This window comes from Panicum virgatum, chromosome 6K (assembly GCF_016808335.1).
Source record: "Panicum virgatum strain AP13 chromosome 6K, P.virgatum_v5, whole genome shotgun sequence".
Lineage (NCBI taxonomy): Eukaryota > Viridiplantae > Streptophyta > Magnoliopsida > Poales > Poaceae > Panicum > Panicum virgatum.
Genome location: NC_053141.1, coordinates 41,910,122 through 41,934,502, shown reverse-complemented (window position 1 = coordinate 41,934,502; position 24,381 = coordinate 41,910,122). Strand labels below are relative to the sequence as shown.

Here is a 24,381-nt window from a genome sequence, read left to right as displayed (position 1 = left end):
TTGTAATCAACCAGCTGCTGGTGAGAACTTGAATTATTGTTCATACGGGGGGAGGGGAGGGACAGGCACAACCCAGAATTGTCCAATAAACCTTAGCAAGTACGCAATGAATTGATTTTCAGTGTAAACAATCGCTTCTTTTCAAAAAAAAAAAGTAATCAATCACTCAAACTAATCTTCATTATAAACAATCACACAAACGAAACTTATCAAGGGCATAATGAATGGTTTCTCCTTGCAAGCATTGTAAACAATCACACAAAAATCTTCATTGTAAACAATCACACAAACGAAACTTACCAAGTACATAATGAATGGTTTCTCATTGCAAGCAATAACACACCACAAATGCTCTAGTTTAGTTTTGTTAAAGAATGAACAGAACATTACAACATAAACTCAAATGACTAACGCCACATCTACTGAAGAAAACAAATATCGGGATGGCACTTGTTGCTGCAGCCCATGTCACACACGTTGCCTCAGATTGTTAATCCTAGGTTAGTTTTTGTTAAAGAATGGACAGAGCACTACAACATTGACTTGAATGGCAAATAACAACACATCTACTGAAGGAAACGAATATCAGGATGGCACTTGTTCCTGCAGCCCATGTCGCACGCGTTGCCACAGATTGTCAATCCTGGCTTCCGCTCCAGAAGCTCTGCAACCGTTGGACTGCAGCCACGACGTTGAACCACATTCTTCCCGACGCCAAGCCACCGCAGGCCTCGAAACAATGGTGGCTCAAAGAGTCTCAGGAAGTTACGAGACAGCTTACTGCAGTAGGCTAGATCAAGCATTCTCAGGGAACATTTACTGGAGTCGCGGCCCATTGAACCTAGCACCTCAAGAGATGAATCAGTTATGAGGAGGCAGTTCCGCAGACACAGGCTGTTTATCTGCTCACAGTTCTTGGCGATCACTGTCACAGCTCGACATGATATTCTTGGTACATTCCCAATGTCAAGTGAGACTAAAGTTTTGTTGATGGTGCCAGTCCCACACAACAGTGAAGCTATTCCATTACTGCCGATCCTTCTGCACCCTCTCAAGCACAAAGAAGATATCAGGCATCTCCCATTTCCGAGTGCTGATAAACCAGCATCAGTGATATCAGCTCCAGCAAGATCCAGGAGAGTTAGCTTGGGAAGCTGTGAGATGGAAACCAAGCCAGAATCTGCAATGCTCTTGCAACCCGAAAGATCAAGAACCCTTAAGTTAGTGCAGGGTGCGAGAGATATTGCTGTATCACTTGTTAGGAGAGCACAATTAAGCAACCTCACTTCTGTGATGTTTGGGGCTGCCTTATCAAGATCAAGGCACGCCAAGTCTGACAAGCACAAGCCATTACTAACCTCAAATTTCTTCAGGTCCTTGCCAGAGTGGAGAAGGGCTGCATACCCTGCATCGCTTACTTTAGAAAACCCACTCAATCTAATGGCTCTGAGTTGCTTGCATCCTTCAGCAAGCATCAGTATCCCAAAGTCGTTCACCCGTCTGAAGTCACAGTAGCGACGTGTCAGAGATAAATGTCTCAAGTTGTGGCACAAGCCAAGTGCTTGAAGCCCGACATTGGTCAAATCTTCAGGCAAATTTGGTTGGGTAACAGGTTCATCTTCCAGGCAGAGTTCAACTAAGTTATGCACGTTACTGGTGATCAGCATAACAAGTTCATCTGTCATTGTGTCAAGAACTAAGGAGAGTGATTCCAAACTGTCAGTGACGTGTTTTGTCAGAGATGTGATTCTAGGGAAGACCGTCTTTGCCCGCGAATGAGACACAGGTTGCAGCAACAGTTCCTTGAGGTTACTCTGAAGAAAAGGCAATCCAGTTTCGGAATCAGTAGTGTGTGGATCTAGCAGAGGGAACTTCACCCAAAGAGTCTGTATTAAAGATTGAAAAAGACTTCTTAGACCCAGCAGCCAAATTAAATGAACTTCTTCCAAATCAATATCATTATTCAAAGGCTGTGGTTAATCTTATCTTATGCAATTTATTCTATACTTCGTCACCAGAAGATACTGAAACCAAACAAATTTTTGAATATACTATATTGGCATATTGCTACAAAACGGCCATGTTTTTATGCGAGGAAGAGTATCATATTCTTACAGGACAAATATTTCTCACCTCCAAGTAAATGCATCCCGCATAGATAGGTGCTAGGCAAGTACTGAATCCAGAATAACGAGAATATAGTACTTCTGGAGCAACTGCCACCTCCAGCTTCAGTGATCTGAATTTAAATACAGGTTAAACCATGCTCTAACTTCTCATCATGTCTCACAACATGTATTTTTTGATGACTCTCACAACATGTATTAGCATGACATTTACTCTCTATGGCTTGAAAACAATGGACCAAAACTAAGTCATAACTTTTATGATTCCATTTCACCACAACAACCAACTAGAATAAACTGGGCAGGGCATAGCTCCTGATATTCCACCACAACAACTGACGAGAATAAACTGGGCAAGGCATAACTCCTGATGCAATCTTCTGAAGAATACATTCACTTGCATACACAAGGGCATAGACAATAACCATACCTTAAATCGCGGCATCTCTCACCAATAGCCATAAAGAAGCTCAACGTGAACGAGCACTTCAGCAGCGAGAGCTCGCGGAGGCTGCCCTTCGCGATGACAGAGGCAGAGGAGTCATCCAGGAGGCTGCAATTGACGGTGAGGCTGCGGACCGCGCCATTCCCCTCGAGAATCCTGCTCAGGATCGCGTTCGACGGAGCAAATGCCTGCGATAGCGAGCGACCAAACCCCAGCGTTCAGGGGGAACCGTTTGGGAGGGTACGGCGGGACAGGGGCGGGTTGGGGGGGGGGGGGGGGGGGGGCGGATTGCGGCGGGGAAGAGAGGGGAGTCTCCCGGATAGGTCGATGGTTGTGATGGAGGAGATGGCGGCGGCGGCGGAGCCGTGGAGCGCCCGGCAGGACGCGGCGGCCGAGCAGGCGTCGTCCACCTCCAGCCGGCCGAGCACCTCCACCAGGAGCGCCTCGGGGAGCCTCTCAACCAGACCTTCACCTTCAGAGCTTCCGGAGGCCTCGCCGCGGGTGCAGCCTGCGTCGCCGGCGGCGGCGGCGGCTCGAGGTTTTCTCTTCATGGCTTGCTCCTCAGCCCCCGTTTGCTTTCGGGCATGGAGCGTGGACTCTGGATTGGAGAATTGCGGATTTGTGTTGTGGACAGAGATTCCCACGATATGCGACCCGACACCTTTGTGATTTTTGTAATCCTCTTGTTTCTCTCCTGCAAAAAAAATATTTCTTTTTTCAAGAGATTTCTTGTAGAGTAAATGCGGAGAGGTCCAAGAGAATATCCATCAACTTCGAAAATATATTTTCAGATCATAAACTTTAAGTCGTATACATAGCAGATCCACACCCCTCTATGTGGGCAGGTATCGATGACATGGTATGCTTACTGGATATCTTTATGAAAAAATTTCCTTTTTAGCTCTTTTAAAGTTGCCACTCCCTTCCTTGTTTTTTCTTCTTCAAAACTTCCCTATGTGACCTCTTAACTTCATTCTTCTTTTTCTGACTCTTCCGTTAGTTTGAGTGCTAACGGTGTTAGCAGCAACGCTAAAAAGACCATTTTACCGCTGTAGCCGTGCCTGACCTCTGCATCAGACGAACCTGCAGGTTCCCCTCAGGCCACACTTGCATGGAGCTCCACCACAGACGGAGCAGATGGCCCGGCCTCTGCGACACTCCCGGCCGGAGCAGGGCCGACAGTTGTGCCCCCGGCCAAGCAGAGTCGACGCCGCTGCCTTGGGCTGCACTGGCGGCCACCGCCGCGCCCCTGTCCTCCGCAACATGGGCGGCCACCGCCGTGCGCCCTGCCGGAACAGGGCCCGCCGCTGCCGTAGGGCACGACGCCGTCCCTCAGCCGGAGTAGGGCCCGACGGCGCTGTGCCCCTGGCTGGCGCAGGGCCCGCCGCCGCCGCGCCTCCGACCGGAGCAAGGCCGGCCGCCGCCGCCGTGCCCCTAGCCTGAGCGGGCATTGACAAGTGCTCCTCCTCCCGATCTGTTCCAGGCAAGGCTGGCTTAGAGGGGAGGGTAGCCAGGGCGACGGCTCGGGGCCTACAGAGGGCGACGGCTCGGGGCCCCTAAAATCTAGTATGTAGTACGAAGTAATACTTAGTCCAACTCGGAGTATACGAGCAGCCAGCCAGCCACGCAGGCAGTCACGCAGATCTTCCAGACTTCCGCATGAATTACTGATATTATTAGAATTTCTATCTTCCTTTTAATTACCGTCTTAAATTAAAAATAGTTGGCCTAAGAGCATCTCCAGCAGACTCCTAACCCCCCCCCCCACAAAAAAAACTACCACTATTGGGAAAAGAATTGGTTCATCAGTCTCCCAATAGTTCTCCCTTTCCCTAATATTTTTTTGTTCATCCCAATACTTCCTCTAAATCTCCCAATATAGAGGGGAACCCAACACCATCCCAATATATTGGGCAAAGTTAATTGTGAGACTATTGGAGATGCTCTAAGACCCTTCATAATGTGAGACTTGAGTGATGCTAAAAAAAGGAGAGAGAGAGAGAGGACTTGGGCATCACTCTACACACTATTGAAGATGATGCTTATGTCAAGCGATGCCAAAAAAATGTGGAGCGGGGCAAGAACTTGCGCCGGTGCCAATTCTATTAAAAATTGTCTCATTGTCCTTGTCAGCTATCCTCGTCAACTGCCGCTCACAGCATGTCTCCGGTCTGGGAAGAAAAGCACTAAAAGCAATGCTATTTTATTTGATGTGGGTGCCAATACTACACCAAAACAGAATTACCTTGCAAGCATATTTGATAGCTTCGATGCTCATTCATCTGTAAACTACAGTTCGAAAGGTCGATGCCTACTCACTCACTTCGAGACTTTTTTTTTAGTCACTACAAAGTTGTGGAGCGCTTAAAGTATTAGAGTATATTTGGGATATCTCTATAATAGGTAGGTTAGGATTGTATCCGGACTCTACCATACCGTAGGAGGCTTGCCCTCCAAGTCATGTACCCCAATATATACCGGCCTAGGCCTCAATGCAATACAATCATCCATTACACAAATTATATTATTCTATATGGTACCATGAGTTTAGGTATCCGATCTATGCGGCGGCGCCGCAACTGTTCTTCACACACTGTCGGCCGTCTCTCGTAGTGCACGTCCAGCGCGCCTCCTCGACGGCCCTCTAGCGCGTCCTCGGGAAGATCGCTCCATGATCTCCGCCGGGGCCGCACCCCTGTTTAGGCGGCGGTTGCTATTGATCCGTCGCCACCATCTGGCTCGTGCCTTCATCCCCGACGCGCTACTAGGTCTAGCAAACCCAGTACTCGCCTAGGCCTTGGCAGTTTGATGGCGTCATCTTCGCTTCGTCCTCGACGCATCGCTGTCTTCGTCTACGGCGCCACCACTGTTTGGTGCCCCCTTGCGCACCAGCGGCTTCATGTGTGGCTACCTCTGCATCGGCTTCCTCGACAGCTACGTCGACCACGGCTACCCTACGCACGACATCCTCGACCATTGATATTCACCCTCTAGCTCGGCTACCTCGACATCGGCACAATGGGCTATCATCCGCATGAGGCTTCACCAATTTCTCTCCAGTCATAGCATTCATACTGCACCGACGTTAAGTCTGCGGGGAGATGTCAGTCCGTTGGTTTCTATCTTCGGCTTCTTCTCCAGTCTCACCGTTTGTAGTGCTCCCGCTGTGATTGGAGGGGGAGGGGAGGGTATTAGAGTATATTTGGGATATCTCTATAATAGGTAGGTTAGGATTGTATCCGGACTCTACCATATCGTAGGAGGCTTGCCCTCCAAGTCATGTACCCCAATATATATCGGCCTAGACCTCAATGCAATGCAATCGTCCATTACACTAATTATATTATTCTACATAAAGGGCCCATAATGTCTGGCTCGCCCTGAGCCATTAAAAACCATGAGCCGGCCCTGGTTCCAGGGGGCTAGTCTCATGGGAGGAAATTGATTCAGCGCAGAGAGGTCAGTTGCTCCTCAATGTCCTTGAATCAAGGGTATTTTGGTGACTTCACATAAAATCTGACAATGGGCCCTACATATTTGACGGCAATCACTAACGGAAGTGGCGAAAAGGCCAGAAAAGAGAGGAAACGAAGTTAAGGGATCATATAAGAAAGTTTTGAAAAAAAGAGGCCAAGAAAGAAAGAGACAACTTTAAATGGGACAAATAAGGAATTTTCTCTATCTTTATCTGTCATCCATCACCCTCTCTCTTTCTTTTGGTAGGGGCATTTCATCAAGCACGTTGTGGATGAGATGAGCTGCTCCACGTCACCGTCGAACTCCTGCCAGATGTCGCCAGCGACCACTGTTGATTGTCATTATTTTCCATTTTGACCGTCAACTTTTCGGAAATAACATGAGCTTTACACCATGTTCAATACACATTTTTACTTATTTCTAACAAGTGCAATAAGTTTTGGATGAGTTGTAGATGAAGGAACTAATATACCAAAAATGAGCCAAAATTGGAAAAAACCCAGACCGACCAGCCTCACCTAGGCCGGCCGGCCAGGCACCTCAACTAAGTGTGCCAAGTATTTTGTTCCAAGAGTGAATAAACACACTCACATTGCCACTAAACCGTCGACTTCAAGTTGGTTTGATCAAATAGACCGAAATGCCTAGCACATGGATTGAAGGACCAACCTACATCACTTACCTTGATCTTTTGGCCTGGAACCGCCTCTCCGCACTTCATATACATGTTGATCAAGAATTGGTGAGATGAAGGGCCGAGACGTGCCGACCCAGGCCGGCCTGCCTACAAATTTCAGCTTTAAACCGAAGCAACCATCCACCGTCATTTAGAGAAGATCAGAAGCATCCACAAGAAGGTCGGCGCCAAATGGAAAAAATCCCAGGCCGACCGGCCTATGAGAGGCCGATCGGCCCCACTTTGCAGCGCCTCATGGTCAACTTCGCATGGAAGTTACATCAACCGCCATAGTGGCTTACAACACACACGCCCGCCTCGTACTGATTTGGAGCACTATAAATAGAGAGCAACACCCTCACTCTCAACACACACCAAAGAAGTTCTCTCTTCTCACTTTTATTTTCTAGTATAGGTTAGGTAGTATGAGTTAGAATCGAGTCTGAGATTGTCTTAGGATTCTGGAGTCGTCATCGGAAATCGGGTATAAGCTCTTGTATCTTTTCCTTTGACGTTTATTAATATAAATTATCTTCTTTATCTTTTCGAGTTAGCTTTATTTTCCGCATTTATTTATCTTCCCAAGTTATCTTGCTTGAGTGCGGAAGTAATACCTCTAGCTTAGGCTTTGTTGTCTATCTTGTTTATTGAGATCTTATCTTACGGGTTTTCTCGCCCGGACTAGGGGGCTTAAGAGAAATCCTAACACCGAGTATGGATGTGGTGTCTGAGCTCAGTGTTAGATACAAAGTGTGTTCCACCCCACAGTAGCACTATGGTAGGTGGCAGATGGTGACAACCCTGTCCGTCCTTTGTAGTCCACCACGTTCGGGTGTTTTCATAGCAGTAGTTGCCGACTGCCGTTGGACTCCCTTCTCACCCCAGTCTGAGTCCTTCCCTGAGGCCACCGAAGTAAGCTCTAGGTTCTCGATAACTAGTTAGAATTAAGGTTTAGTCTCAGAGAGGCTAACTCGATAGTTTAGAAGTGTTTTAGGAATCTTTCTCGCTCGTTATTCTTCCAACTGCTTACCTCTCTAAGGATTAGAGTCTCCTGTGTCAAACGGTTATCGCTTGGCCCTTATCTTATCTATCTTATCCGGCTTACCCACTAAGTTAGTCGGTTGATATCTCTAGTAAAGTTTCTCATACGATTCTTCTATACTATTTATCTATAGTGCTTCCCTGAGAAAATTATGATACCTTGGAATACTCCAAAGTAAAGTGCTACAACGGTGATTATGTGCACTTGTAGAGTACATTTTTCTATTGGGCTTAAGAAATGCCAATAAGCATTTCTGGCGTTGTTGGCGGGGAAGCAATTGGCTAAAGATATCATCGATGAGTTTGACAAAATTTACTAATTTGTCACTGCTAATTTTAGCTGGATTACCATTGCTCTCGGTATCTTTGTGATTTCTGCAGAGCAGTGCATGACCAGTTTCGATCTACCATATCGCTTTAACTCAGATCCAGTAAGAATTAGGTGAATTGTTTGGCGCATAGTCTTCCTGCTAGAAGAAATTTTCTTAGGATCACGGTTTGACAACACCAGCTTCAATACCCATGGCTCAGAAGACACTCTGTCAATTCTCAGCCCCATTCAGCAGCCATATCCCTACTAGACTGACAAATGATCAAGGCACTGATGGCTTTGAGATAAAGACCGGGCTTGTCAACATGGTCCAAGCAAGTCCCTTCTGTGGAAAGGCATCAGAGGATGCCAACGCTCATTTGAAGAATTTTTTGAAAGTGAGCAACATAATCAACCCAAAAGGCACTACAATGGATAGTGTTCTTCTTCGACTGTTCCCATTCTCTTTGCTTGGGAAAGGTTCTACACCAACAAAGGCGCATTCAACACTTGGGATGCATGCTCCAATGCTTTTCTGGTCAAGTACTTCCCAGTGGGCAAAACCAACGCCCTTCGGAATAGGATTTTTAGTTTTCAACAACTCCAGGATGAGACAGTCTCAAAATCCTAGGAACGTCTTCAAGAATACATTGCAGCATGCCCACATCACGACATGAAAGAATGATTTATAATTCAGAACTTCTTTCATGGCCTGAACCAATGATCGCAAGATCACATGGATGCAGCAGTGGGAGGAGCATTCCTCTCTCTCGATTGTAGGAGCTAGGGCGCTCATCAACAAGGTTGCCTCCAACCAGAGTTGGAAGGGAGTTAGGCAGCCGGCCCATGCAAAAGGGATACATGAAATCGATAGTGTCGATATACTAGTATCCAAGATGGATCTTCTGATGAAAAAGTTAGAATCTTCACACTAGGAGGTTAACCATTCTATGAAGTCTTGGATGACATGTGAGAAATGTGAGAATCTGGGCACTCGGGCAAATCTTGCCCGTTTACTCAAGAGGATGTAAACATCATTGGGAACGGCAATCCCAATAACTCAGACAACCATCCTCAGCAAGATTGGAATTCCAGGCCCGACCTCCCCTTTGGCCATAAGCAAGGTAACAATGTTAATAATAGTATTCAGCCTTCGCTTAAAGACCTAGTGTACGTCCAGAAACACATTAACAACAACGTTACTAAGAAATTTCTTGCTGATAATAAATTTTTTAAGTCTTTGGCTGCACAACTAGAGAGGCTTAACCCTGTTATTGAAAATCAGCTGAGCTTCAATAAAATGATAGAAACTCAAGTGGCTCAGCTAGCCTCATCCTGCCTTAACCATAACACGGGGAAGCTACTCGGGTAACCGAAAGTGTCGAAGGAAAATGTGAATGCGGTAACTACGCAGACAACACAATCCGCACAGAAACCACCTCTTCCGCAGGATACAGGAACACGGCGGAAGACTGTAACCACCAAGAATACCGAACTTGTTGACGCAAAAATCAACACACTGGAATCCAAGGGCAAGGGTTCGCCAAGCTCCAGAAAGTCAACCAAGCGTGCCAGTCAATTTGACCTGTAATTGACAAGGGATAAAATAAAGTCAAATTCGAGAGCGTATCGGCTAGGATTCTGAATATCTCTCACACAGGCTCTACCGATACGAAGATGACAAAAGAATATTAAATGCGGGTGCGTAATAAACGAGCGCATTGGCAGGTTCAGCCGATGCAGAAAACGATAAAACCAGCTTAGAATAGCCGATTGCACGTGTAAAACAAGATCTAAGCTACAAATGTGTAACTCAGATAATATAAGCTTGAAACAGATCTAAACCGTCTTTTAAGATAACAAAGTATTACTGCAAGGCCTAAAGCCGATAGAATATGCTTCTAAGTGGATAGATGTGATAATAGCCAAAAACATAGGAAAAAACCTACAATCTAGCTAATATTGATAAATTGTGAATAAATCTAGACGAGAAAACAACGATGCGCCCGGGATTAAAGCCTAGATAAACTCGATAACTTTTGAATAGATTTGAACGAAGCCACAACGATACGCCTGGTAGCTAAAGCTCAAATATACTCGGTAAAACGAAAACTAACCAGCAAACCAAGTCGCTGGAATGTGAGGCATCTGTTGACGCTCACTAACGGTCATTTTCAGGCGTCAACTTGATCAGAAAATCATGAGAGTTTGCATTTCTTACATGCATCCTTATCTAGTAAAGTCCCTAAACCACACTTTTTTTTAGAAAATGCAAGTTGTGTTTTGGAGCTAATATGCAGGCTACAAGCACACTTTGGCCCAATATAAAATCACAAAAAATATCAGAGCGACGATTCAGGCTGAAATGGACCAAGTGTAGCCCAAGAACCAACCCAAATGCAATCAAGGCAAGGCAAGCCCCAGCATTCAACTAAGAGGAGGCCCCAGACAGCCTGCCAGAAGAAGATGGGGGCGGTTGTCACCACTGGCAGGCCGCCGACCTACCAGGTCGGCCGGCCTGGCCCGTGGGTCCCACCACCTCAACTTTGCCACGTGTCGCCTCCTCACTGGTTGCTCAAGTCAGTTCTGCAAGCTTCACCCCGTGGCTCTCTGCTATAAATACAAAGGGGGTGGAGAATAGAACACACACACACCACACTTCCTCTCCTCTCTTGCTCATCTTGCATAATCTTTAGGTCTAGTGGAGTTTAGGAGAAGTCTAGGAGTCTTCGAGTCACCGTATTTGCTTGAGAGTCTGGTATGGGTTCATCTCTAGCTCTCTCTTGTAATATTCGATTGTTTGTAATAGAATTAGACTATGGTTACCGATATCTGCTCGAAGTATGTTCTGAGTTATCGGATATATACTTCTTGATATGGTTGCGTTATTGTTCAATACTTGCATTGCATGATCACCCTATGCTTGAGATAGTTAGTATTTCGTGCTTAGAACTCTATCAACTGCTCCGGTATTCATATGTTTGCTCCAGTGTGATGTCTGTCCATCCAGAAGTTGGGGGCTCCGCGCGGGACACTAGAGTATCCCTTACTAGTGTGGACATGGTGTCTAGATTAGCTAAGAGTTGCTGGACGTCAGGTATACTCACGGTTTGTAGAGGTAGCCGGCAGGTGGTGACAGCCCTGTCCGAGCCCGAGTAATCCTCCACGTCCGGTATGGGGGGTAGGAGGTACATAAAGCCGCCGGGGTGTACGGGCTCCTCCCATTGCTTCGATAGCGGTCTCCCTGTTGTGTAGTTTAATCTCTGACGATCTAACCAATGAGATAGTATATATATAGCTAGCCTAGCAGAGTTGACTCGAGCTCTAGCTTCTGCCTTGCTCAGAACATACTTTTTTTAGATTACATAGTACAACTCAGACATTCACAATGCACGCACACTCACACCCCTGTGAACACATGTACGCAAACTCTACCCTATGAGCATCTTTGAAGACTGAGCCGGCAAATCCTCGAGATTGACGAAGTCACCACAAGTGTCTCGCTGTCGACAGGAACTTCGCCTACCACTTAATGCACAACGCCGTTAAATTTCAGAATATTCGCTCCCTTTTGGAGTCGAACCCATGACCTTAGATGCTATCGAGATTCTTGTAACCATTAGACTACATGCCGTTTCGCTACCTCCATATACTAGGATGTTCGTTAGGTAAATTCTGCACCTTCTTTACTGAGCCCTTTACTTGTTTTTTCTTTATCGTTAGGTCTTGATAGCCATTGCCATCATGAAAATAAAACTATTTGATATTTCGTCAGTCTTGGTACAACATGTTAGAAAAAAAGAGATAAAACTAATGAAGGAGCTGTGCAACTATATTTGCCGTCCTCATAATTGTTCAGAGAGTGCGCCTAATCCGTTACTGAACTATATATCCAATCAAGCGAGCTGAACTTATGTTGTCAGGATAACCCTCTCTTTTTATAAAATACTGATACGTGACACTATAAATAAGCCTAGTTTATGAAAAAATTTGGAACTCATTTTGGGAGTAGTTGATGTGGGTCATAAATCAAGTTGTCACCTGATAGTGTTGGCTTCGTTTTTCTTTTGCTACAAGTGTGGGAAGGATTTTTTCCTTCCTATTGCAACGCACGGGCATAGTTGCTATTTTATATACATATTTCTAAAGCGAGTAAGATTTCTATCTCAATTTCTAGTTTGGTCCGTCTTGTGTCATTGACATATGGGTCTTAGTTCATCTCATATGCAAGTCGAACAAGTTCTCCATCCACGACTCGATCACGTATATCCTTATACCCTAAAATACGAACAACTATACATGTTCGATACCTATACTAACTTTGTTCGTATCACGTATGAGTGCATATATGCGATCAAAATTCTAATAAAAGCCCGAACAAATTAATCTGAATCAAAATAGAAAACTGGGCAATTAATCAAGATCTCACACGACCACGATATGATTTGTACACGTAGTGAAAGAGCAAAAATTGTTGGAATTTATTCAATAATTCAATGGAAAAAAAAATTAAAACCCACTACTAATGCTAGGGAATCATGGGGAGGTAAATATTGGAATTTGAGGAGAGTGATGGCTGAGTTGTTATTGGTGATTAAAATAGAGGATTGATGACTGGTTAATGGTGCAAATTTATGGCCATTGTTGCACCTAATTAAAAAGCGTCTAGGTTCGTTGAATCTGAGTGTGCCGCGCAGCTATATAAACCAGCCCCCTCTCCTCTCATTCTCACACAACTCAAGCACTCTCTCAGATACTCGTGCTAAGGAGACCACTCCCTTCTCATCTTGTTGCTTTCTGCATTACCATCGCTAGCACTGCGCGCACAGTTCTGGTGAGAGCAAGCCTCCGAAACCTCTGCACGCTGAAGATCCTGCTCGGGATAGCGGGCAATCAGATTTTTGGGGAGCGTTTTGACGCGGTGCTCGCTCCTTGAGCGACAACGTCGTCTACATCCTGGTGGCGTGAACGACTACTTCGTCTACATTCTGGTGGTGTGAACGACTACTTCATCTACTTCGTGGTGGCCGTTCGTGGGACTGCACTGCGAACAACTTCCTACATCAATTTCGTACGGCTATATCGAACAAGGCCAGTCAAATAGTATGACTATTCCAGATGGTAACGACGCAACTAGTGCCTCCGGCACTAGTCCCATCTCGGGTACATTCTAAACCATCTGTAGTTTATTATCTTGTTCATGTTTTTAGTGAGATTAACATGAACACCAGCACATATTTTATTATCACTGGATCACTAAGTTATGTTATGGAATTTCTAATAATATTTGGAATTAAAATATACCGAAATCTCCCTATTTTTCTAACAAAAACATTGACGGTCTCATGTAGATCTGGGTAAAGTTTATATTATCCGTAGCAACTCACGGGCACTATGCTAGTATACATTCTGTCATGGTGTGGCAAACCACAGCCGGGTGGCGGAATGCACCTGCTTAAGCCCAGAGGGTGAGTACTCGGGGGTTATCTAGGACTAGTTCGATCTCGCTCAAGAACACGATGAACACAGCCGGGTTAGAGTGGTTCGGGCCGCTGGAGCGTAATACCCTACGTCCACTGTGTGATGTATTGCATGAGTCTGGATGAGCTCGGAGAGAGCTTGGTCTGTGTGTGTGCTCGAGAGAGCTTGTCCTGTGCAGCAAGCGCCTCCCTTTTATATCTCAAGGGAGGCACGTACATGGCCGTTGGGTCCCCGACAGGTGGGCCCCAAATGATGTAGTATAAGATAACGTACTGTTCATACATTATGGCGTTGCAGGTCAAGGAGATCTCATCCCCGGATTTCCCTGGTTTGTCCGTGGGAATCTTCCGACCGGCGCGCTTTGCCCTGTCTTGTCAAAACGGCCCCAGGGTGTAGCGTGAGGCGTTGCCTGCAGCGTAGCTGAACGGCCGTGTAGCTTGTGGCGTAGGCGGCATGATGGAAAAGTGTCGTGCCGTCGTATCCATTTAATACGGCAGACGGGCTCTGCGTGGATACGACGCAGGTGGCTGCACTGTGTACCTCGGTAATACACGGTCTACAGTGAGACCTGACAAAGGCTGCCCCGCGTACCGCGGCGGCAGAGCGCGCCTCAACCACCCACATTAAATGCGGTGGGTGGGCGAGCCTTCCAGTGGAAGACCCGCGCCCGCGCCCGCGCCTGCGGGACACGTGGAGCCTCCGGACCCCCCCGGCGGTATGCTGTCTCTACGCGCGTGGGAGGTCCGGACAGACGTGGGGAGGTCCCGGACCCCTATGTGGGGTCCAGGCCCTCGGCCGTTGGTTCAGAGCTTCCCCTCCTCAGGGACACGTGGCGTCACCGGACCCGTCCCAGAGCTGGGAGCGGGTCCGGGGCTGTTGGCCCGGTGAGGTAGGAGCCTGACATGTGGGGCCCGGCAGCTCCGTCCCTTATGGCGTAGGCGCGGATGACTATGCGAGTCCTGCCTTGCTGCAGTAGAAGTGGGTATCCCTGCTACAGGGTACCGACAGTGGCCCCTGGGCCCACCTCGGGAGAGGTGACGAACCCACAGGTGGGGCCACTACTGCGATTTGGCTTTGCATAACTTGAAGCCTCTTACTGCAGGAGTCTTGTCCGGCCTTGACCATCCATCGGGTTTTTCATTGCCTCATCGCATCTCGACGGCTTACTGACTCGTGGCCCCCACGCACAGTGGTTCACCTAGTCACGCGTGCGACACTCGGCATTGTTGCGGCCGGAGTAAACGGGATATTTACCACCGGCGCAGTTCCCGAAAAGCTTGGTCATGCCAGCGCTTAATGCGCGCACGTCAGCTCAGCTTCCGCCTCGCTTCGCGCACGGGCAACGGTTCAGATCCCGCCTTTTCACACCTTTTGTTTGTTACCCACTCTCCCTGACAGGCGGGCCTGGGCCCCCTGGTAGGTAGGCTGAATGTTTTGAGGCTAGCTATCACCGGTCAAGGCTTAACCTGCGTACCACTCAAAGTCACAACTTAGTAGCAGGCCCGCGGGACCTATTCTGGACCGGCCCCCAGGCTAGTACGAGGTCTGGAGCACCGGATGCACAGGTCCAGGCAGTTCAATGCTTGTTACAGAGTGGTGGAGTGTGTAGGCTTAGGGTGCGGAACTAGGCTAAGGCGCTACACAGGGCTCCGGACCACTCCAGGAAACAAACACGACTTTACCGGACCTGGCTCCAACATTCCAGACCCCTCCTAGCAGTGGGTGAGGTCACTCTGTCGTACTCGATCCTTTGAGATATGGAGCTGGACCTACCGTGTAGGACTTAGGAAGCCAACCCTTGAGCCAGAACGGGGTCCGGGCCCCTAATTTCCCAGCCCCGGGTACTAGAGCACTCGTTACAGGGTGGTGGAGTGTGTAGGCTTTGGGTACGGAACTGGCTAAGTGGCTACACAGGACTCCGGACCACCCCAGGAAACAAGCACCCTCTCTCCAGAGCAGATCCTTAGGGGTCCGGACCCCTCTCCCTGCAGCAAGGGGGTCCGGACCTGTACGGTAGTCCAGCAACTCAATACAGATCTTAGCTGTAGCGACCAGGGTGGAAGTCCGCGCGGGGGTTAGAAAAGTAAAATCTCGAGAATTGAAATGCGAAATTAAATTTTAACACAAAGACAGAACTGGGAGCAAATCTTTCCTTTGCAACTTGATATACATGGCTTGCGCGATGGATGCCAGAGGCCGGGTTTATGAGGGCGGACCTCTACCGCTCTGGACCGCGCGTTAATGCTAGCCGACGGTGCGATGGGTGCCAGAGGCCGGGTTTACGAGGGCGGACCTCCACCGCTCTGGGCCGCACGCTAATTCTATCTTATTACAAAGGAAAAATTCATTTCCCTGCTCTGCCTAAGTGTAAAACTTACGCAGATGCTCTATATACCATGGGTTGGGCAGCGACACCCCATCTTCTGTGGCAAGGCTAACGCATCCGGGCCGACATACTTCTGTAACCTTGAAGGGCCCCTCCCAGCTGGGGGAGAGTTTGTGGAGCCCTGCTCGGTTCAAGATCCGTCTCAGGATGAGGTCGCCAGCCCGGAGCTCCCTACTGTGCACGAACCATTGATGATAGCGCCTGAGCGCCAGGTTGTAGCGTGCATTTCGGATTGATGCTCGCCACCTTCGTTCATCAACAAAGTCCACATCGTCACGCCGCAGCTGTTCCTGCATGGATTTGTCAAAAACCTGGACCCATGGTGAGCCCAGGTGAATTTCCGGGGGAAGGCATGCTTCAGCCCCGTAGACCAGGAAGAATGGAGTCTCCCCGGTGGCTCGGTTGGGTGTGGTCCGGTTGCCCCATAGCACGCACGGAAGCTTATCAACCCATTTGGCACCATGCTTCTTCAAGCAGTTGTAGGTGCGGGTCTTGAGTCCCTTGAGGATTTCTGCATTCGCTCTCTCGACCTGTCCATTGCTGCTGGGATGTGCCACGGACGCAAAGCATAGCTGGATGCCGATGTCCTCGCAGTACTCTTGGAAGAGTCTGCTTTTGAATTGGGTCCCGTTGTCCGCGATGATGCGGTTTGAGACGCCAAATCTGCACACAATGGACTTGAGGAATGCGACTGCTGATTTCTTAGTGATATTCACAACAGGGGTAACCTCCGGCCACTTTGTGAACTTGTCGATGGCGACGTAGAGGAACCGGTACCCGCCGACGGCCCGGGGGAACGGCCCCAGGATATCCACGCCCCATACGGCGAATGGCCATGAGGGCGGGATCATTTGCAGAGCTTGAGCCGGTGTGTGTACTTGCTTTGCATGGAACTGGCATGCTTTGCAGGACTTTACCAGCTCAGCCGCATCCTGGAGTGCTGTCGGCCAGTAGAAGCCATGCCGAAAGGCCTTACCAACAAGCGTGCGAGATGAGGAATGACTTCCACACTCGCCTCCATGGATCTCCGCGAGCAAATCGTGGCCCTCTTCCTGGGAAATGCACCGCATGAGGATACCATTGGCACCACGGCGGTAGAGATCCCCTTCTACCACCGCGTAGCGTTTAGCCAATCGTACTATGCGCTCAGCGGACACATCGTCATCAGGAAGGATATTGTCTTTCAGGTAGTCCCGGATCTTGGAGATCCATGCATCGGGAGCTCCCTGAGCAGGTGGGAGTGGCTCTACGAGGCCTCCAGGATCCCCGACAGAGCTCACAACCCAGGGCGGGCACCACAGGTGGAATACCGTCGGGACCGCTAGCTTCGAGGTGCTAGCTTGATCCCCTTCAGCCAGTTCGGCAGGCTGGGCGGTTGGTCTCAGCAACCGTCTTTCGAAGACGCCCTCGGCACGGATGCCCAGGTAGATGCTCTCACGGAGAGATCATCTGCTGCTAAGTTGAGTTCGCGGGGAACATGTTGCAGTTCCAAGGCATCGAAGTCCTTCTCGAGCTTCCTCACGTGGATGAGGTATGCCGTGAGCTGCGGATTGTTACAGCTGCAGTCCCCTCGGACCTGCTTGATGATTAGCTGAGACTCCCCCTTCACCAGAAGCTGTCGGACCCCCAGAGACAAGGCTTGTGTCAGGCCAAAGATCAAAGCTTCATACTCCGCCATGTTGTTGGTGGCCTTGAACTCAAGGTGCACCATGTACTTCAGCTGATCTCCGTTTTGTCGATGAGGACCACACCAGCACTAGCCCACTTCTTGCAAATGGACCCATCGAAGAAGAGTGTCCAGTGGGGCTCGGTGAAGACTGGTGTCCTGATTTCCGGCTCTGGGTGTACGGCATTGAGGTCCGGTCCCCCAGAATTGCTTGGGGAAGGAGTCTATTCCGCTATGAAATCAGCCAGGATCTGGTTCTTGACTGCATGGCGAGGCTGGAAGTCCAGATGGAACTCAGCCAACTCTGCTGCCCACTTGGCAATGTTGCCCGTGGCGTTGGAGTTGTGCAGGATCGCTCTTAGCGGGTAAGAGGTCACTACGACAACTCGGTGTGCCTGAAAGTAATGGCGCAGTTTCCTGGACGCAATAAGTATGGCATAGATAAGCTTATGCGTCTCAAGATACCTGGCCTTTGCCTCGTGGAGGACTTCCCTGATGTAGTAGACTGGCTTTTGGATGGTCCGGACCCTGGTGACCGGGTCCCGCTCGCCCTTATCCACCACGTCAGGTCCTTGGGCCCCCAACGGTTCTGGGTTCCCACTGGAACGAGGCCCCTTCGGACCCCCTTGTCCGAGGTCCGGACCTTCAGGCAGAGGTGAGGCTGGCGGGCCCCCATGTCCGGGGTCCGGCTCACCATCCTTGGCCGGGGAGACCCTGGTGTCCCCCTGGCGAGCTAGCTCCGCCCTCTCTGCGACCAGCACCATGCTGACCGCCTCAGCAGAAGCAGCGAGATACAGAAACAACGTCTCACCTGGCTCTGGAGCCACCAATACTGGCATTGAGGTGAGATGCTGCTTCAGTTCCTGGAAGGCTTGTTCAGCCTCTTCAGTCCATGAGAATGGACCGGACCTCCTCAATAGTTTGAAGAAGGGAAGGGCCCTCTCAGCCAGTCTCGATATGAAGCGGCTAAGAGCGGCGAGAGATCCAGTAAGCTTCTGGATGTCCTTGATGCGGCCAGGAGGCCTCATCGCCTCGATCGCCTTGATCTTGGATGGGTTTGCCTCGATGTGAGACCAGGAAACCCAACAGCTTCCCTGCCGAGGCGCCGAAGATGCACTTCTCGGGATTCAGCTTCGTGCGCGTGGCGTGCAAATCGGTCGAAGATAAGGGACAGGTCCTCCACTAGTGTTGACCCTACCTTAGTCTTGACCACGATGTCATCAACATACACCTCAACAATATCTCTAATTAGATTACAAAAGGTTTTGTTCATAGCTCGTACAAACGTGGGTAAGGCATTCCTCAGACCATATGGCATGACAATATAGCAATAAAGCCCATCTACTGTTACAAAAGCAGTATGCTTCCTATCCTCTCTAGACATCTGAATCTGGTGGAAACCAGAGTATGCATCTAGGAAAGACAAAAGGTCACACCCGGAGGTGGAGTCCACGATCTGATCGATACGTGGAAGAGGATAGGGGTCTCTAGGACATGCCTTGTTGAGGCTGGTGTAGTCAATGCACATCCGAAGCTTCCTGTTGGCCTTTGGGACGACGACCGGGTTGGCCAACCACTCGGGGTGGTGGACCTCCTTGATGAAACTAGCATGTAGCAGCTTGTGGACCTCTTCACGGATGAAGTTCTGCCTCTCCACGGACTGCTTCCGAGGCTTCTGGCGCACCGGCGTGGCGTCGGGGTAGATCCTCAGATTGTGCTCGATCACTTCCCTGGGGATCCCGGGCATCTGTGACGGTTCCCAGGTGAACACATCGACATTTGCCAGGAGGAAAGTGATGAGCGCGTCTTCCTATTTATCCTCTAGGTTTCCCGCGATGCGGGTGGTCCTGGAGGAGTCGGCTCCGATATGCACCGTCCTCATCGGAACATTGTCCGGATCAGACGGCTGAACCTTAGGTGCCTTTGCAGGCGCCCTGGCTTGCGAGGTGGATGGGTCCTCCTCGGAACGTGCAGCCTCTGCCTCCAGAGCATGCAGTCTCTCAACTGCAGCAACGGCAGCGGTGCGGTCACCCCGCACGGTGAGGACACCGGCAGGGGAAGGCATCTTCAGGACCAAATACCCGTAATGGGCAATGACCATGAAGCGGTAGAGAGCCGGCTGGCCAATGATGGCATTGAACGGGAGGTTCACCTCCGCAACATCGAACTGGACGCTCTCTGTGCGGAAGTTCTCCTCGGTCCCGAACGTGACCGGCAAGGTGATGCTCCCCAGAGGGAACACAGGATGTGGGCCCACTCCGGAGAATGGGCGAGAGGGAGTCAGATTGGACTCCGGGATCTGCAGCTGCTTGAACGTTGCATAGCTGATGACGTTGAGGCCAGCCCCACCGTCTATCAGCACGTGATAGAGCCTGACATTGGATATGACAGGGGCGGTGACCAGAGGTAGTACACCAGCCCCGGCCATGTTCTCCGGGCAGTCGGATGGCCCGAAAGAGATGGTGGTGTTCATCCACCTTTGGTGCGGTGCCACTTTCGGGACCCCCGGCTTCACCGAAAGGTCTTCTCGGCGAAGGGTCTTCACGTCCCGCTGGGAGACAAGCTCCCAGCTTCCGCCGTACATTACGTACAACTTCTTGCGGCGGCCGTCGTTGTCGGAATCAGAGTTGTCGTCGTGGTACACGCCCTTCAGCTCCCGAGCGGGGGATTGGTACCCCAGCTCCTTCTCCCCGGCAGCGGTCCCGCTGTTGGAGGCTTTCTCCTTTCCAGACCGCTGGCGAGGAGGAGGTGAGCCGTCCTTGGAGGACTGCTCACGCCGCCCACTGACCTGCTTCGCGAGCTTCTGGATCTAGCGGCAGTTAGTGGCACTGTGGCGAGCAGTGGGATGCACTGGGCATGAACCTCTGCTGCCACCTTGCGGGCGCAGGAGTTTGCCATGCGCATTCTGGCCCCCAGCCGGCAGCTGGTGCTGCTGCTGCAGCGACTGGACCGCTGGGTTGCGGCTCCCCGTGACTCCGGCTCTTGTTCTTCTTCTTCTTGCCACCGCCATGGGTGGTAGCACCAGAGCCACCAGCTTTGGTGTCTCCGTCTTGGGGGGCTGAGTGCCATGCGCGGCCCTCAGCAGCCCTAGCACACTTGTCTGCCAGGGAGAAAAGCGTGGTAACGCTTTCCACCTCGTGTGTCGCCAGCTTCTCGAGCATCTTCTCATCACGTACCCCCTGACGGAAAGCAGTGATAATAGATGCATCAGAGATATGAGGAATGGTACCCCATACCTTGGTGAAGCGCAAGATGAATGCCCGGAGCATCTCTCCGGCTTTCTGCCTCACGGCGTGGAGGTGAGCCTCCACACCATGCTGTTGATACGCATTGGCGAAGTTCGCAGTGAACCTTGCACAGAGCTCCTCCCAGGACTGAATCGTCCCAGGAGTGAGGTTCATGAGCCAAGTCCGGGCTGGCCCAGTCAAGGCTACATGAAAGTAGCTCGCCATGATGGCGTCGTTACCACCAGCTGCTGTGATGGCGGTAACGTACACCTGCAGGAATTCCGACGGGTTAGTGGTACCATCGTACTTCTCCAGCAGGTGCGGGCGGAACTTGGACGGCCATGCCACTGTGTGGAGGTGCCCACCCCAGCCACCGGTGTGCCCGCCTGTATCCGGGCATTTACCGGAGGCTTGGGCGCCACCACGTCCAAGTCGGCGTTGAGGTTGCGGCCCTCAATGTTGAGACGGCGCTCTCGCGCCCTCTCCACGGAGATGCGGGCATCCTCCCCCGCGCGCCTGCGGTTGAACTCCGCCCGCAGGTCTTCTGTTCGTGCACCCCTCACTGTGGGGGAGTGCACGGACGCCAACGCACCACCCTGGCGCCGGTGGTAGGGTACCACCGCATTGCCAGGCGGAGGTCGTTGCCCAGTCCTTGCAGAACTGGGGGAGGCCTAAGCCAGATGGAGGAGACATTCAACGTCGTCCCGCCACTGCCTCAGGGCGTCCGGTGAGGCTGAAGTAGCCGGAGGGTTGCGAAGCAACTCCCTAGCCGCCGCCAGCGCTCCGCCGCTCGCAGCTTGTGAGGGCGCCCTCGACGGGCACCCTGACTCTTGCCGACGTGTAGCGCGCGCCGCCGCCGACGGTGGCTGCTCCACAGGCACGGTTGCCCCTGGAGCAGGAAGGCGAGAGGCGTGTGGCGCGGATGATGCCACACCCTCCGTCATCTCCACGTCGTCCACCTGAACCATGGAGACGAGCCAGAGATGAACTGAAACCAGCTACACCCCCTACCTGGCGCGCCAAATGTCGTGGTGTGGCAAACCACAGCCGGGTGGCGGAATGCACCCGCCTAAGCCCAGAGGGTGAGTACTCGGGGTTTAGGTAGGACTAGTTCGATCTTGCTCAAGAACACGATGAACACAGCCGGGTTAGAGTGGTTCGGACCGCCAGAGCGTAATACCCTACGTCCATTGTGTGCTGTATTGCATGAGTCTGGATGAGCTCGGAGAGAGCTTGGTCTGTGTGTGTGCTCGAGAGAGCTTGTCATGTGCAGTGAGCGCCTCCCTTTTATATCTCAAGGGAGGCGCGTACATGGCCGTTGGGTCCCCGACAGGTGGGCCCCAAATGATGTAGCATAAGATAATGTACTGTTCATACATTATGGCATAGCAGGTCAAGGAGATCTCATCCCCGGATTTCCCAGGTTTATCCGTGGGAATCTTCTGACCGGCGTGCTTTGCCCTGTCTTGTCAAAACGGCGCCAGGGTGTAGCGTGCGGCATTGCATGCAGCGTAGCTGAACGGCCGTGTAGCTTGCGGCGTAGGCGGCATGATGGAAAAGTGCCGTGCCGTCGTATCCATTTAATGCGGTAGACGGGCTCTGCGCGGATACGGCGCAGGCGGCTGCACTGTGTACCTCGGTAATACGCGGTCTACAGTGAGACCTGACAAAGGCTGCCCCGCGTGCCACGGCGGCAGGGCGCGCCTCAACCACCCACATTAAATGCGGTGGGTGGGCGAGCCTTCCAGTGGAAGACCCGCGCCCGCTCCCGTGCTTGCGGGACACGTGGAGCCTCCGGACCCTCCCCGGCGGTATGCTGGCTCTACACGCGTGGGATGTCCAGACAGATGCGGGGAGGTCCCAGACCACTATGGGCGGTCCAGGCCCTCGGCTGTTGGCTCGGAGCTTCCCCTCCTCAGGGACACGTGGCGTCACTGGACCCGTCCCAGAGCTGTGAGCGGGTTCGGGGCCATTGGCCCGGTGAGGTAGGAGCTTGACCCGTAGGGCCCGGCAGCTCCGCCCCTTGTGGCGTAGGCGTGGATGACTATGCGAGTCCTGCCTTGCTGCAGTAGAAGTGGGTATCCCTGCTACAGGGTACCGACACATTCTATGTGCATAGCAAAGGTTATGAATTTAGAAAAGTCTAAATAACTAATAATTAGGATGGTTGAAGTATTTGTTTATTTTGAATTGGTGATCGATATCTGGCGCAACAAATTGCTGGTGAGCCATCGAGATGCTAAACAGGTCATCGTTGTGTGATCGTCAACAGCAGCGTTAACGAGACGCTTAGCTTTCACAAAAAAACAAACGATTATCGTCGCGCGAACGGAGCTCCCTCGTGTATTGTATGCCGTGCATGGGCTACCCCTTATGTAGATGAAGTTGGGCCGTATGGGTATGACGTGGCTCGTTGTGGCAAAGGCTGGGCCAAAATCCAATAATTAACTAGGCTGAAAAAGTGAAGGGCCATGGTGTAAAAGATGGCTCAACCCAAGACTTTGGTAGAATACGACTCGGTCTCCTTCGGCTCGGAAAATTCTCGAATAGGTTCTTTTGGAGGGTCTTTTACCAATTGTCCACTCTCTTGGGTGCCCACTTGTGCACGAGTTCTCAAATCCGATCTTTTCCATGGCACTTTCCGAAATACCACTCTATTAGAGGGTGCAAAATGAAATATCCTTGTCTATATAGGCAAGAGGCGGCGTGACCTAACGGATCGAGTTCTTCACCACACGCGTACCCCCATCTCCATTCCCCACCCCAAGTTCGTATCGAGTTCTTCCCGTTGTTGGTAAGTTGCTCCTGTTGATCTGGGAGTTCGTTGTATGTCGCGCGTCACACTTCCCATCCAATCTATAAATCCATCGGCTTGTGGCGCTTTTTTACTCCCAGATATTTTGAATTTTGATCATCACCTTGTTGCTTCGCAGCTACGCCGATCCCCAGATCAGGAATAGCTGCCCGCTTGCCCTTCCAGAAGCTTGCCTCCAGGACGTGGAGGTCGACAGGCCACCTCAGGGATCCGAACTTTACCCAAGCCTCTGTACGTACAAATCCCTGTTTCTCAAGGTTGGTGTTGGGGGCACCACCTTCTGCCATCGACCGAAGGCCCGCGCGCAATTTGAATGCAACGACAAGGTCTCCTCCCAGCTCGGCAAGCTGAGCAGTCAAAGGGCTTCAAGCTTCGGGTGAAGACCGAGGCGCCTACGGCGAAGACCGGTTTGCCACAGGCGAAGACGAAGAGAAGCGAAGAGAGGCGAGGACCAGGGCGCCTAGGGAGAAGACCAGGGCGCCGACTGCGAAGTCAAAGACTATAAGGGAAGGCGTCGGAGAGTAAGTGCTTCGAAAGCCGCGAAGGGAATCTTGTAATGGGCCCAATGGGCTATAATGGGCCCAATGGGCAGAAGAGGCTCGGATGTAATTTACCAAATGATGTAAAAATACGGTTGTACCCCGGGAATATTCCAGGAATATAGTTGTTAGGGGGCATTACGGTGTAATAACGGAGGGTGATAGGTGAACCGTCACCTATAAATACCCGAC

General features: G+C 50.8%; 1 protein-coding gene across 2 annotated transcripts; it reads right to left on the bottom strand.

Annotated features, from left to right (window-relative positions):
• Positions 1–267: 267 nt before the first annotated feature.
• On the bottom strand, positions 268–3,222 carry LOC120713701 (F-box protein At-B-like). 2 transcript variants are annotated; one of them, XM_039999652.1, is made up of 4 exons: positions 2,889–3,222; positions 2,557–2,759; positions 2,134–2,239; positions 268–1,814 (listed from the first exon to the last, which is right to left on the bottom strand). In XM_039999652.1, exons 1-4 carry the CDS (start codon positions 3,120–3,122, stop codon positions 567–569), a joined length of 1,791 nt encoding a protein of 596 aa, XP_039855586.1. In that variant the 5' UTR covers positions 3,123–3,222; the 3' UTR covers positions 268–566. The 2 variants fall into 2 exon arrangements, with proteins under 2 accessions (XP_039855586.1, XP_039855585.1); XM_039999651.1 differs by having other exon boundaries at positions 268–1,886; positions 2,889–3,221.
• Positions 3,223–24,381: the final 21,159 nt, after the last annotated feature.